A 15,827-nucleotide genomic window follows, 5' to 3' on the forward strand; every position below is an offset into this window, starting at 1 on the left:
GTGTTGAAGTTTTTGGGTTTTTTTTTTTTAAAGATTTTATTTATTTATTTGTGAGAGAGAGAAAGCGAGAGAGCACGAGCAGGGAGGAGAGGGAGAAGCAGGCTCCCCACTGAGCAGGGAGCCTGACGACGCGCAGCTCCATCCCAGGACCTGAGATCATGGTCTGAGCCAAAGGCAGACACTGGCTCTCACCCAGGTGCCCAGGTGTTGTTTTTTTGTTTTGTTTTGTTATTTTATTTATTTATTTTTAAGATTTTATTTATTTATTCGACAGAGATAGAGACAGCCAGCGAGAGAGGGAACACAAGCAGTGGGAGTGGGAGAGGAAGAAGCAGGCTCACAGCGGAGCAGGGAGCCCAATGCGGGGCTCGATCTCAGGACCCTGGGATCAGGCCCTGAGCCAAAGGCAGACGCTTAACCGCTGTGCCACCCAGGTGCCCCTGTTTTGTTTTTTTAAATACCACTCTTAACAATAATCTCTTGGGGCACCTGGCTGGCTCAGTCAGAAGAACATGCAACTCTTGATCCCAGGTTCATGAGTTCGAGCCCCACAATAGGTGTAGAGATTACTAAAAAAAGAAGTTAAAACTTTAGAAAACAATGTTCTCCACTAATTTCAATTTAACAGTCGTTTGTTAAGTCCTTCTTTTTTTTTTTTTTAAGATTTTATTTATTTATTCGACAGAGACAGAGACAGCCAGCGAGAGAGGGAACACAAGCAGGGGGAGTGGGAGAGGAAGAAGCAGGCTCATAGCAGAGGAGCCTGATGTGGGGCTCGATCCCATAATGCCAGGATCACGCCCTGAGCCGAAGGCAGACGCTTAACCGGTGTGCCACCCAGGCGCCCCTGTTAAGTCCTTCTTATATGCCCAACTTTGTTATTACTATCGTGGATACATCAGCATAAATCTTGGAAGATGAAGGATATTTACCCTCTTCATAAGGGCCAGTACTCTGTTGTTTGGAAATGCAAATTTATCTCCTGCCATCTTAATTTCTTATCTTCCATCAGCCCCTTCCAGTCATCTGGTCCCTCACTACCACTTTCACACTTCACCCTCCCTGATCTCAGTGTTACCCACCATTTCCCCATCCCATTCTCACAAATGTGTTTGTCCTACCCATTAATTAATGGAAGGAGGAAAAAAAATCCAAAAACTCTGATAGAAAACTTAATACTGGTGTTTTATCCAGCATTACAAAATACTTAAGTGCCCTGTATTGTAGGACCTCTTCCCAACATGATTGATAAGTTGCTCTTAGACTAAAGCATCAAGAAATCTTGAGCAGGCTGCTTTTATTTTTTGAGCTGAAAGCATAATCATTCTTGGAGGATTTTGTTGAAGCAAATAAAATTGACAAGGAACAGAAGTAACTGCAGTTGTCAAGAAATGGAAGTGGTGTCCTGCCCTTAAAAGTCCTGAGGGACAAATCTCTGGCTGAATGTTGTAGAATGGGGAGCATAGGTAAGAAAGGGAAGGGAAATGAGGACTATACATTTAGCACCTTGTCTTCTCTGGAGAGACACTTGGCCTTGGCATTTTAGAATGGTATTCATTGGGGTTCTGGGTACGGTGTTTTCTCTGAGTCCCTTGTGTTTCCTGGGATCCCCCTACGGTAGCGAATCAGTCACTGATACTGAAATCTTTTGACACGGCGCACTCCTTTTCTAAGGTCTTGCAGAAAATAGGTAAGGGGATTTATAGCCACCTTCACCTCCCTAGCATCCATCTGAACCAAAGGAAAGATGGAGATGCAGGAGCGTTGGCCTTGACTTATAAAGAAAACCAAACCAAAACAACAACAACAAAAACCCCAGCAAAGTGATGCCAGCATGTGGTGGGCCAGCCGGAGCAGAAGGCTCAGAGAAATGAGCATTGGTTTGTGCAGAAGTGGATAAATAAGTGGCAGCTCAAGAACGGAGAAGGTGGTTTTTCCCGGGCATGTGCTATTTTAGTCATTGGTATCCATTATTAGTGATTAGGTCTTGACTCAGCTCGGTAACCATGGGCTGAGGTTGATCCTCGTCAAGCCCCTCACCACAGTCTTAGAAATGATCCTGAAGGGAGATTTTGTAGCTTATGTAGTTCCTAGGAGAAAATATTCCCTGACTGACTCCTCCCAACTTGATCCTGCTGTTGATGGGCACAGTCTGGCTAAGTAACGGAGAGGGGGGATCCTGAGTTCTTACTGATACTAGCACCTTGACTTTAGCCATTTCAGATTGAAGAAATCTGGTTTATACAAATCTCCAGGACTGATAAAAATGTATTCTCTAATAATCATGTATCTAAACTGTACAGTAGCCACTGTATTCAATCATTTGAAACCCGGAAACCAGGAGAGGGGCTATCAAACCTCTCTGAAGCCCATTCATTGTTCCGATTCTCTGAACACAGCCTTGGATGCCTTAAACAGATGGCAGCCATTATTTTTCCTGTACCTGTTTTCACCATCAGTCTTGTGGCTCTGTGGATTTCCTAGGTATCTTTTTCAGATTTCCTAGGTATCAGTTTGGGTGGGAAGGAGGAGGAAAGACCTGTATTAGAGTTGCTGCCATGAGCAGAATTGGAACTTCTCGCTTCGGTGTGGTTGTGTTTCTCCAGTATTAACCTCAACGAGCAGGGAGACTGGGTCCATACGCTGAAGAAGCGTGACCCTGTGGAACAGCAGACCTGCTCAGCTCATCCCGCTCAGTTCTCCCCAGATGACAAATACCCTCGACACCGAATCACTGTCAAGAAACACTTCGAGGTGCTCATGACCCAGCAGCCACACCCTGTCCTCTGATGGTCCCTCAAATTTCATGTCTCTTTTGCTACCCCTCAGAGACTTTCTGAAACCAAGCTTTTCAAACTGAGCCTTGAAGCCTTCTTACCACCCTTGCTCTCGGGAATCTGGTTTCATCGTTGCCTTTGATCATGCTTGTGTGAAGCAATCATGGTGGCATCCCTCTTAAGGGAACAAGTTTGAATCTTCTTTCCATAGTTTGAATCATTGCTAGTTTATTAAAATGGTGGGAAAGAAAAGATTTTAAATAAATAAAGTTGCTGCCATGAAGAGAAACCAGATGAGGTCACATTGCGTGGAAGAATAGAAAGTTTTCCTGTGGTCTGAATTTATAGATGTTGGGACCCTTCAAGTATTCTTCAGATCCAAGAGTTATTGTAATTATATTCCAAATAACCTTTGACAGAAAGGTCAGTTTGGTTGATAAACTTCAGTTCTATGATAGTTGATTCTTTAAGACATGAGACCCTCCATCTGTCTGCCTTTGGTAGTACTTACTCTAGAATTGCCCTCTCCTGAAACACTGTCCATTCAACAAGTGCTTACTGAGCACCTACTTTAGTTCAGGTATTGCACCCCCAGTTCTAGGTGCGCAAGAGAGCCAGTTCTGCTCTTATGAACTATGCAGTGTTGGCAATGTGATGAAATGTCCTGTGGTGATACTATGGAACTTGTGCTCAGGGTACCGTTGGATAGAATCTCCCCCTTACCATTTTTAAGTTGAGGGCTTAAGAAGAAAGCCAACTCATATGATAACTGTGAGAAAGATTTCAAAATATTTTATGAGCTTCAGACTCCACCCTATTCAAATCCTTTCATTTCTTAAAGGCCACTGTTACAGTGGAAAGGATATTGGGCATTATAGCCAAACAGACTGGTTCAAATCTTGATTCTTCCATTTACTTGACTAGGAAGAAGTCACTCAAATTCTGAGTCACTTAAATTACTTTCTTGGAGGCAGCAGGATTAAATAAGAGATTGGTACTAGGTTTAACCCAAAGTTTCTTTGCTAGTGACTACCCCAGTGCAGCTATGGGTAGGAGTTGGAGTTCAGAAGGGACCCATGAGTGGGAATGCTACTTTTTGAATCAACCTTATATAGAAAAAAAATATACCCAAGGGAACTCCTTGGAGGGTAGTAAGATCCCTGTGTGGAGACAACTGTTTTAGATCCCCATGGATCTCTTTTCCTTAATTTTCTCATTTATTTTTATTTTGACTAGGGTCAAGTTACCTTCCCCTCCTCCCTCTAGGAACCCAGTGCACTCAGGCTACCTAGGGTTTCCCATCACGGCAGCCTACTCTGGTGCTTAACCTTTCCTTTTATTTTTATTTATTTATTTTTTAATTTTTTTTCATTTTTAGTGAGAGAGAGCACAGGTGGGTTAGGAGGAGGGGCAGAGGCAGAGGGAGAGGGAGACTCTTTTTTTTTTTTTTTTTAAAGATTTTATTTATTTATTCGACAGAGATAGAGACAGCCAGCAAGAGAGGGAACACAAGCAGGGGGAGTGGGAGAGGAAGAAGCAGGCTCATAGCAGAAGAGCCTGATGTGGGGCTCGATCCCAGATCGCTGGGATCACGCCCTGAGCCGAAGGCAGACGCTTAACCGCTGTGCCACCCAGGCGCCCCGGAGAGGGAGACTCTTAAGCACGCTCCATGACCAGCACATAGACCAACACAGGGCTCAATCTCACGACTCTGAGACCATGACCTGAGCCGAAATCAAGAGTCGGAAGCTTAGCCTACTAACCACCCAGGGGCCCCTAGCCTTTCCTAATCCATGAAAACATACCAATTCTATGCCCTAGTCATTCTCCTTTATGGTTTATTAGCAAACTTGATGATGTTGTGTTGAGAATTGGATACCTTTAAGTGTGGTATCCATCCTGAATAATTCATATATTAATGTCAGGGGCCCCTGGGTGGCTTAGTCGGTTAAGCTTCCCACTCTTGATTTCGGCTCAGGTCATGATCTCAGGGTTGTGAGATCAAGCCCCCCATCAGGTTCTGTGCTCAGTGTAGAGTCTGCTTGTCCATCTCCCTTTGTTTCTCCCCCCCTCCACCAAATAAATAAATACGTAAATATCTTTTTAAAAAATAACATCAAGTATGGTGGGAAAATTAGGCAAAGAACATTTTCATCATTGACCAAGTATAGTAAGCACCTAGTGCTAGTTAGTTTGGCAGATCTGAAAGCTGTTGCTGTCATAAAGAGATGTGTATGTTCGTGGCAATCAGGAGGGATATCTTCCACGAGTCAAAAGGGGAGTCATGTCAGGAGACCAAAAGCAGAAGACAACTCCAAAACCAGATTATTTCTAGAGAAGGGATGTCGTGCTGGTCATTGTCCCTCTAGACACTGAGATGAGGAATGTCTGGAATGAAGGTTTAAACAAGGTGGAGTTGGGAGTAGGGTGGAGGCATGTGGAGCGGAAACTGCCTACTGATACTTTGTGCCCTAGTGGCACCATGCTCCCGGTGGGGGCTAAGGTGGTGTTCACTGCTTAGATGAATGAACACTTATTTGTTAGTGTCTGAATGCATCATATTTTGCCAGTTGGCTGGGGACACGGGTTGGCCTGTGTGTACGGAGCTATTGATGGTTGCTCAGAAGCGACCTTGTTCAGAACATGGGCGCTTGTGTTTTGTGTGTGACGCCCTTACCAGTGAAGTTGAACCTTTGAGATTATTCCAAGTTTATAAATAATGACATCTTCATTTGTGTTATAAGTTTCAGGCAACTGGTGCTTTTCTCAGTCACTGAAGAAGAAAGCCTACAGAATGGTCCTTAAAATATAACTTTTTATTAGTGATCTCTTAATTTTAATCCATACATGGTGTCTTTAAGCCCCTTATTCTAATTCAGATTCTCAGTACTTGGGCTCTCCCTATCAAGAAAGTGGCCCAAATCTTTCTTTATCCCTAGCTGTCTCTGCTATCAGTGTAACAAAAGGATTTTCTCCATTATTTTCCCTGCGGCTTTTGTACGTTTGTTTATTTGCAACTTTCATCATAGAAATTGAGGGCAAATGGATCAGAGGATTTTTTTTGTGCATTTAAATAATTGTATACTTCTGGTTCTGCATGTCCCTCGCTCAGATGCCTAACTGTTCCCAAGTAGTTCAGTCTCAAATTGCTCATGACTGGCCTTTTCTAAGGTAACACTTGGGTTCTATCTTGGGGATCAAAAACTTGAGAAACGTTTTAAGTGGCTGTGGCTTCATTGACAATGGAATTGCAGTGGGTGGGCGTGGGCAATGCTTAAAGGCTAAATAAAGGCTTTTGGTAAGAGCACATATGCTGAGAGAATATTTCATCTTCCCTCTTTCCATAGCAACTTTATCTGTAAGATTAAGCATTCTGCTGGTGGCATAGTTAATAAAAAATCTTGGCTCCACTTCAGAGCTGTTTGTCTGCCATTAGTGGAACTTATTTACTTTTATCCATTTCATCATTTGATTTTTGTTTCCTTCTGTCTTCCCAGGTGGCATTGGTAGGGTGGTCAACGGAGCCTTCATGGTGCTGAAAGGGCATCGGTCTATTGTTAACCAGGTCCGATTTAACCCTCACACGTACATGATCTGCTCTTCTGGTGTAGAAAAGATTATCAAGGTGAGGCACCTTCCCCTTCTGTTCTTTAGACAAATTATTACAATTCATGATTGGAAGAAACTAGAACTATATATATATAGGACCTCATACCTAAACATACTAAAGGTCTATCAAAATTTTCAGTTATTTTGGGGTGCCTGGCTGGTTTAGTCAGTAGAGCATGTGACTCTTGATCTTAGGGTCGTGAGTTTAAGCCCATGTTGGGCATAGAGATTACTTAAAAATTTTTTTTCAATTATTTTAAACATATTATAAAATATTGGAAAAACTGGTATTAAAAAGAGTGGTTTAATACCCTCCTTTTAGGACCACTTTTAAAAATAGCCACTAAGCTTTGAAACTAGACACCACTTGTATGCCACTACATTTCCAATGGCCTTTGATCTCGAGTCTGATGCTTTCTGCTTTCCAAACCTCATCTGGAAGCCACCATCCCCTCAGTTACTCAGTGTGTACTTTGCATTAATTGCTGTACTAATATGGCACAGACATCACTAAGTGACTGCCAGAACCATAGCTAAATTGTCTCAGAACATATCAAAAACCACTGCGTGTGGTTGTGATCGAGGCTACACGCTTGCATTAATTGCACATCGACTGAATGAACTTAACCCGGCCAAGGAATGTATCTAGAGCCTGCAACCGAGAGACCTGGCCTGTCACTCACATTCCAGTTGCTAGTGACCCTGTTCCACATCTGTGAAAATGAAGGTTTGGGGCAAATGATGAGTCCTTTAGGACTCTCTGATAACTTGATTTTTAAGTAAGGATAGATGATAATCCCCCCTAAAAGTTAAAACTCCTCTAATTTTTTTTCCCAAAATGATATTGAAAACCTGGGGGAAGGTATCTATAAAAAGTAAAAATTGGTTTGTGGTGATTTGGTGGTTTTCATCTCCTCCCTCCCACCCTCCATCTAGAATTAAACCAAGTTGTATCTAGGCAAGGGAAACTATCAGAAATGTAATGTTGGAGGATGGGTCAATATTTTTATTTGTCCTTATTCCAAATTCCTTTATGTAAGTTTTGTTGGTCCCGTGGATCAGGGCTGACTTTCATGATTGCACACATTTTCCCACAGAGCTGAAGCAGGACTTCTAGATCATTTTTACTGACTTTTTCTTTTTATAGATGATGAGATTTCAATTATAAACTACCCATCTGGGGTTAATTACACAGCTAATTAGTGGTAAAGTCAGGATAGAGCCCTGTTCTTTGTTCTTCCCAGTGGCCTGTCGCCCTCCCCATGCTCGTGGGAAGGCAGCAGGCAGCCAGAGGCGTCTGCTGGAAGTGGTCATCTCAGTCGTCCTTCACTGGACAGTCATGGAATTGGCCCTGTCCCTTAAATTGCCTTCTCTTCTCATTTGGCCTATGACTAATGGGTTGGCATAGTAGCACGTCCTCTCTAGGCCTGTTGACGTCATTCTCTTTCTCAGAGAGCTCTGCTTGGGCATCTCCTTTAGTAGAGAGATTCCTGCTTGGCCGTGCACTCTGGGATGCTTCTGTACTTAGTCTCCCCAATTATTGTTTAGTCAACTGGAATCCTTACCCTAAAGGTCATAGTTTGGAAACTAGCCAAGTTCTCAGAGGAGTAAGAGAAAAAAATGTTTTCTCTAGGAGGTTATCCAGACTGAACTATGGAGCTCACTGCTTCCAGGTTCCAATGGGGTCTGAACCCTGCCCTACCAGGAGGCACATTCAGCCATTTGAAACCTTAAGTCAGTACAGCTGGTACCCTTGGACAGTTCTTTGAGTCTGTTCCCCGTCTGTCAAGTAAGGATGCTCGTGGTGACTTGCTGTCTAGGAGTGCCTTGTGAATTACCTGTGCCTGACAGTGTCTGACTGTTCTAGTAAGTGCCACTTTCCTGCTTGCTCCTTCTGAGAGGATCAGTGGCTCAAAGGGCGTAATGTTCTAGCCCACCCTGAAACCTTTTTTCTCTCCACTTCACTCCACCTTCTCCCTTGTCCTTTACTGCTGTTGTCCTAGCCCAGTTGTCGGGGCCAGCTTCTTCTCACCCATAACAGGTCTCTAGCCCCCTGAATGACCATGCTGAGCAAAAGGGGGGGTTTGTTTTACAGTTAAGCCTGGAGGGGCAAGATAGGACAAATGCTGACATTTTTTCCTCAAAAGACCAATATTCATTTATTTACCTATGATATTTGTGATGTTTATGATGTACTTATGTGTGCCATTTGTGCTAGGCCCTATGGGGACATAAAGGCAAAAAAAGGTAATGCAGGTCACCCAGTAAGAGAGACAAGAAATAAATATAAAGAAAAGTGCAGTAGCCACTCAAGGGATAGAAACAGAATGCTCTGGGGGAGGAAGAGATTTTTTTCCCTTCTGGGATAATCTCGGGCAGGTAACATTTGAGCTAGAATTTGAAGAATGAAGACTGCAAAAGGAAGGAGTAAGGTATGAGAAACATTCTAAGTAGAGGCAATGGATAGTTAATTATTTCATTGAATCAATAAATATTTATTGATCACCTACTGTGTCCCAGGCATTATACTTATGAGTAATTGTTCAGAAGCAGTGAAGCGTAGGGCCTGTTCAGAAAATGATGTTTGTCCAAAGGGAAGAGCACAAGAAGGGAGGACTAAGATACAAGGCAGGAAGTTGGGCAGGAGGTGGGCCCAGAAAGTCTTGGAAGCCAGATCAGAGAGGGTGGAGAACCCTTAAGTAGCAATCTAGGTCCCTATCAGTGTAGATTTTCTTGGTAGATGGTCAGATTTCCTTATTTAGTACAAAAGCACAAAGAAGAGAGGGCTTAGAGCTGCTATGTCAAGCATGTCATGGGCACCTGTGTAGACAGAACCCTTGCTACTTATTTGCTTTCCATTTTGACAGTGTTTGAATAAGAATTGAACAGCATCTTTTTCCCTCAGCAGCCTCTTGAGCTAAACTTTTCACTGGGCTTAGAGAGAAATCTGCTCCTCCCTCCTCTTTTTCTCATGAACCTTGCCCCAAGAGGAGGCTTATCTAGCCACATCTAACATGTTAGCCACAGGGGGTTGTGTTTTGGGTGCTTTCCTTCTGATTGTTGATTTTCAGGGTAAAGAAATAAACACTTCCACAAATATTTTTAGGATGAGAGGACTAAGATAATAGGGACTGTCAGTACTTCTGATGTTCAGAAGTCTGTCTGAGGATGGGGCTGAGACTTCGTGGTTGAGGTACTCAGCTGCCAAGTGAAAGAGAAAGCACTGCATTTTTTCGTGCTTTGGTATAGGTTATGTCATTTCATCATTCTCATTTCTGCAGATGAGAAAGGATTTGCTTGAGAGCGAAGTCATTTGCCCAGGGCCCTGTGAAGTGGTGGGGCGGGGGTTTCTACCTGTTCTGCCTGCCCCTGCAGCTCTGTGCCACGGGTCCCTGGGGGACTGAAAACTAGCTATTTGGGATGATGGTTTTGTTTTGCTCTGAATCTTAGGATTGGATGAGACCCATCTAGTTCACTGTTTAGATCAGGGAGCTGAGCTTTATGCAAGGTCAACCCAAACTGAGTAGGAACCCACACTCAAGTCTCCTGCCTCCTGATCCAGCGTTTTGTTCCATTACTCCAGGCTTCAGGAATGAAAGTCTGCCTCAGCTTAATACATTCCAGAGCCCAAATAAAAGCTGACTTTCAGTGTTAATGATTTTCATTCCTGAAGTAAAGACATAGGGGCTGGGTGGTAGATTAGAACCTAGAAACTGGCTTGTTGCATAGTTGGACCAGCATCCCACCATTAATATTTTGTACTTCTGTTAAATTCTGTGTTTCTGTGAAGCACATACAGATTTATCTTTATATTAGACAACATGGTTAGTAAAATTTTACCATTTTTAAACTGGGAGAGTATTAAGAGATCTTGCCTGGAATATAGGGTAAAACCCCCAAAAGTCCTAAGGGACCCCCTCAGTTTCCTTTCTTAGCCACCAAACTTTTACTCCCTCGGACATTTGTTTGCAGAGACAGTCATTTGTAGCTTGAGCCTATTGTTGAAGGCCGTGTCTAAATGTCTCAAAACATAGGGTCTCACAAAGAATTTGAGAATCTCTTCAGACAAATCCTTTATTTTCTGCTACTTATTTTCTAACTGTATTCTAGTGTTTCTTAAAAAGTTGGTCTCTCCCTTGTTAAAAATACAGAGCCCTGGTACCTGCTGGTGACTTAGTGAATCAGAATCTCTAGGGGTGGGCTCAGGAGTCCACACCGTCAGGACTCTTCAGCGGACTCCTGTGCACTCCTGAGCATGAGAACCCCTGCCTTAAACCTCCCCTGGGTCAGGTAGTGAAGATGAAGAGGGGGGAACACCTGAGGAGTTGTGGGCAGCGAATGAAGTCAAAGGAGAAATGAATCTGAGTTAGGAAATGATGAAGAGAGCTAACCTAGGTTTTTCTGGCCCCCTTTGAACTGGAGATCTCCAAAAAGCTGCTACCTCTCAGAAGTTGCTGGTAGCGCATGGGAAGAATGGGGCCTCAGGAAAGTGCTCACAAGGAGGTGAATTTGTCCTTGGATAGCTTTGGGGAACCAAAGCCATTGTCTTGATAGAGGATAGAGAATGAGGAGCCCTGTTTTCTGGGTTGGGTGCCATCTAAAGATAGACACCAGCCTGTCAGGCAAGAAAATCGCCTGGAATTTCATCTGAGTTGCCATGGCTACCGGCTGATGTAACTGAGCTTCTGTGTGCTGCTCTGTGGAACAGTCTGGTAGTCAGGTGAAGCTAATTGTTCTCATCTACCGTGACAGATTAATTACCTTGAACTTGATTTTGCATAACTGATTCCACTTGTAAAGTTGGGCCTTTGCAGTCAGGTAGACCTGAGTTTGAGTCCTAGCTCTGCCTAGTTCCTTTGGCTGTCAGCCCATGTCTCTGATGATAGAGTGGAGGAGTGTTAAGGGATGGGGCCATGGTCTTTGGGGGGGGGGGGTGTCCTGCCTATTCCTGCAGCTAACAGGAGAGTTGGGGAGCAGGTCAGCAGCAACCTGGTTAAGAGAACCCAGTTTCCTGGGTAACTAATGCCTGCATGTCCAAGAGGGAACTGCAGTGTAGGCAGTTGGCTATTCTTACCAAGTGCCAGTAAGCAATTCCCATTAGTTAAAAATAGAAATGTTGCAGTTGGGAAGAAGTGGAGTTATAGGCTGAAATATTAACTACCACAGAGGACTGACTGCTGGGTCTGTTTTCACTTTGGAGAAGTGGTACCTCTCTGTGCACAGCTTCAGTCTTCTGAGAGTTTTGAACACATTGGCCAATCTTCAAGTCATCCCCTATCCTTCACAATTATGAAGGGGGTTATTGTAATTTCTAGGCTACTAACAGACGAAGCTAAAGGGGAGGGGGCCTGGAGGGGAGGTGGTGTGTGACTATTCTGGGTCAAGAGACAGGACTTAGGCTTTCTGACACTAGGCCAGTGCTATGTCCTAGACAGTGCTTTTTCCAATACCTGACTCTAGAAGCCTGTGTTTTCATGTGTGGCCCACATAATCCAGTCTGGGAAGAGTGTATTTTTAAAGCTGGTTAGCAAGTCCTGGCCAAATGATGGGAGGGGCCTGGAGATGCTCTGCCTTAGTGTTCTTTATGACCACCAGCTTTGGAGTACTTTCCAGTCAGGCCTCCTTGGTTTTGTTTTTGCCTTCTGTGCAGATCTGGAGCCCATACAAGCAGCCAGGATGTACAGGAGACCTAGACGGTCGGATCGAGGATGATTCCCGCTGCCTCTATACCCACGAGGAGTACATCAGCCTGGTGCTGAACAGTGGGAGTGGCCTGTCCCATGACTACGCCAACCAGTCTGTGCAGGAAGACCCCCGGATGATGGCCTTCTTTGACTCCCTGGTGCGCCGCGAGATCGAGGGCTGGAGCTCTGACTCGGACAGCGACCTCAGCGAGAGCACGATCCTCCAGCTGCACGCGGGGGTCAGCGAGCGCTCGGGCTACACCGACTCCGAGTCCTCAGCCTCGCTGCCCCGCTCCCCTCCACCCACAGTGGACGAGAATGCCGACAGCGCCTTCCATCTGGGGCCCCTACGGGTCACCACCGCCAACTCAGTGGCGTCACCTCCACCACCGCCCACGTGTGAGGACGCGGCCTCCCGCCAGCAGCGCCTCTCGGCTCTGCGGCGCTACCAGGACAAACGCCTCCTGGCCCTTTCCAACGAGTCCGATTCCGAAGAGAACGCCTGTGAGGTTGAGCTGGACACAGACCTCTTCCCCCGACCGCGCTCTCCCAGCCCCGAAGACGAGTCCAGCAGCTCCAGCAGCTCCAGCAGCTCTGAGGAGGAGGAGGAGCTGAACGAGCGCCGAACGGCCACGCGGCAGCGCAATACCCTGCGGCGTCGGCAGAGGGCGCCCCGAGAAGAGAGGCCCACTCCCCCCAGCAAGCCCGCCAGCACCTACATCGGCGAAGACAACTATGAATACCCCCAGATCAAAGTGGACGACCTCTCTTCCTCTCCCCCCTCCTCCCCTGAGCGGAGCACTTCCACGTTGGAGATGCAGCCCAGCCGGGCCTCGCCAACTTCGGACATCGAGTCGGTCGAACGAAAGATTTATAAAGCTTACAAGTGGCTGCGCTACTCGTATATCTCCTACTCAAATAACAAAGATGGAGAGAGCTCCCTCGTGTCTGGGGAGGCAGAGGAAGGGAGAGCAGGAACCAGCCACAAGGACAACCCAGCCCCTTCTTCCAGTAAGGAAGCATGTCTCAGCATGACCGGAGGCCAGAGGAACCAGGACCTGCCCCCTGAAGGTCGCAGCAAGGATGCTTTTAAAGAAGGGACTTCTAGAAACCCCAGCAATGGCCCAGGCCAGGAGCACAGCAGCCATCCTTGGGCAGAGGCACCAGAGGACCCCTCACAGGACACCAACAATGGCGGCTCTGTAGAACACTCTTTTGAAACCAAGAAGCTCAATGGGAAGGCCCTGAGCAAGGCCCTAAGCAGCCGGGCCGAGGAGCCGCCCTCTCCTCCTGTCCCCAAGGCATCTGGCTCCACTCTCAGCAGTGGGTCTGGCAGCTGTCCCAGGACCCAGTCTGATGACAGTGAGGAGAGGAGCCTCGAAACCATCTGTGCCAACCACAACAATGGACGCTTACACCCCCGCCCCCCTCATCCCCACAACAATGGGCAGAACTTTGGAGAGCTGGAGGCAGTGGCGTGCTCTTCCCCAGGACATTCGGACACTGACCACGATAACTTGTCCCTGACAGGGACACTTCTACACAAAGATTGTTGTGGGTCTGAAATGGCCTGTGACACCCCCAGTGCTGGAACGAGAGAGGACCCCACTGACCCCCCAGACACAGGCAGCAGCAGGGCTGTTCACGGCCATAGTGGCCTCAAAAGGCACCGAGCCGAATTGGAAGATACAGATTCAGAGAATTCCTCCTCAGAGAAGAAATTAAAAACATGATAAATACAAAGGGAAAACAAAAAGCTATGAAGAGTAGCTTTACAAAAAATTTTTTAATCCTGTTTAGTGAACACAGAGGAAAGGAAAAAAAGTATTAAAGGCACATAAAACCAGGGCCTGAAATTTTGTGTCTGATGCTGCTCCCTTCTCTTCAGTAATGGGTCTGAATGTTTAGCTGGCCGTTGGCTTGTGCTGTGTAAGGAAAGGGAAAAAAATCCAAGTGACTCCTTTCTAGTAAGATTCGAGCATTGCGTACCTGTGCGTTTTGTTAAAGTAAATCCTTGTTGAGACGTTTGGCTTGTTCTTGTGTGTGTTCACCGGCTCGTGTGAGCTCATTGTCTCCAAGGCTTTTCTTTCCGTTCTCCATGAGAAAGGATCTATGGATCTCTATCTTTTGCCATCTCACCTTGTTTACATGCCGTAGATGTTCTGGTCTTAATGGTGAGTGCCTGCTGGATCGGGCTGTGCTGCCAGTGAGTCGTGGGCTTATGCTGAAAGAATGCAGGGGAGAATGGATACGGGCCCTCAGCCGACTGGCTGTGCTGAAATGGAAAGCATGGGTCCTTTCTTAGAGAAATCTTCCATGTTTTCTCTCAGTAGCACTTCTTCACTGAGCATTTAATGTGGACGTACTAAAAGTGAAGCGTTTTTAATACTAACGAGAGGTTCGCACTTAAGAGCGGACTGCAGAGAACAGATCCCTGATAAATTCCACCCATGGCAAGCTGAGCAGTGCAGCACCGTGCTCTGTATGGAGGCCGTAAAATATGACTAGTTGTGGGTCACACTTTAACCAGTTAGGTGCTAGTTCCTAAGAGGCGCTCTCAAGGCCAGCGGGCACTTCTGTGGCCCCATGGGATGAGAGGAGGGGAAAAGACAGCTCTGGAGAGCTTTGTGCTCAGACTATTAAGCGGATGTTCTAGGTATGTTAATGAGGAAGTGTCGTGAAGAGCAGATGGTGGTACTATATTCATTTAATTCAACCCAAAATGACTGGTCAGAACTGAAGGAACTGGCATCTTCCTGCAGGCTTGCGAGGAGCAGAGGCTGTGGTGTCCTGACCGGATCTTGCAGAGCAGTGGGCATCTCGAAGAAACAGATTCCTGTTGAGTTGGTGTGTTAGGAGGCAGAGAGTAGTCTCTGGTTTAAGACTCCTGCTTCCTAGAAGAGACTCCATTTCACTGAGAGGGGGAAAGACCAAGAGATTTTCAGCATCACAGTGGTCGTTACAGTCACTTGGTAGTGAATGAAGGGTTGCACAAGACAGGAAGACCTAGGAAAGACCAGGTATCTCATTGTCACAGATGTCATGAAAAGGCAGAATAGTGGCAAGAAACGAGGAAGAGAGAAAGAAGCACACTCTAACTTTCTCAGGTGCAAAGGTGCTAGACCACTTGGGGTGCAGCCAGCATTGGCATAGAGAGGACCGAATGTGTGACTGGTGTGGCCTCTCTGATCCAGCGTTCCTTTTAGAGGAGGACTTGTCCTACTGGGACTGGGACCATGTGGAGGATGAAGACTTGGATGAATTTAGGCACTGGGGGAAGAGGGATTATTTATAAAAGGAAGGTTGTTGATCTAAGCCAAAAGGAGACATCGTCTGGCTAAGCTTTGTGAAAGGAAAGACGTGCCTGGTATGTGTGATGTGACTTGGGTGTGAAAACGCTGTCTTAGGAGGAGACGAGGGAGTGTGAGTAGCAGTGGGGATGCTTACGATTTAACAACTGTAATCTCACGGGGTGGGGGGGTAGCGGGCGAGTGATTCTGTAACCATTAGAATTCCTTTGGATTTGTAATCAAAATGGTTCTATGATTTGTCTTTGACTATTCACAGATAATTGTAAATTCTGGTTTTATAAGCCCAAGTCATTTTACATTTGCTTTTCCAAAATTTATTAAATTGGAATTTTTTAATCCTTTATATACAAAAAAAAAGATACAATCACTCAGTGTGTGTTTCTCTTCCCCTTCCTAGTCAGCCTACCTAATCTCTTTGTTTTATTTTATTTAATCTAATCAGTAGA

At 45.6% G+C, this 15,827-nt stretch overlaps 1 protein-coding gene across 4 annotated transcripts in view; it reads left to right on the forward strand.

Moving 5' to 3' along the window:
* Positions 1-14,093, forward strand: part of DCAF5 (DDB1 and CUL4 associated factor 5) — a 91,334-nt gene extending 77,241 nt beyond the window's left edge. For all 4 annotated transcript variants that reach the window (XM_040641732.1, XM_040641733.1, XM_040641731.1 and 1 more), the window contains 2 exons: positions 6,275-6,402; positions 12,037-14,093. In XM_040641732.1, coding sequence (XP_040497666.1) covers positions 6,275-6,402; positions 12,037-13,803 — 1,895 coding nt within the window. In that variant the 3' untranslated portion in view covers positions 13,804-14,093. The remainder of the gene's footprint in view (positions 1-6,274; positions 6,403-12,036) is intronic.
* Positions 14,094-15,827: the final 1,734 nt, after the last annotated feature.

This window comes from Ursus maritimus, unplaced genomic scaffold (genome assembly GCF_017311325.1).
Source record: "Ursus maritimus isolate PB19 unplaced genomic scaffold, ASM1731132v1 scaffold_25, whole genome shotgun sequence".
NCBI classification, from domain to species: Eukaryota; Metazoa; Chordata; class Mammalia; order Carnivora; family Ursidae; genus Ursus; species Ursus maritimus.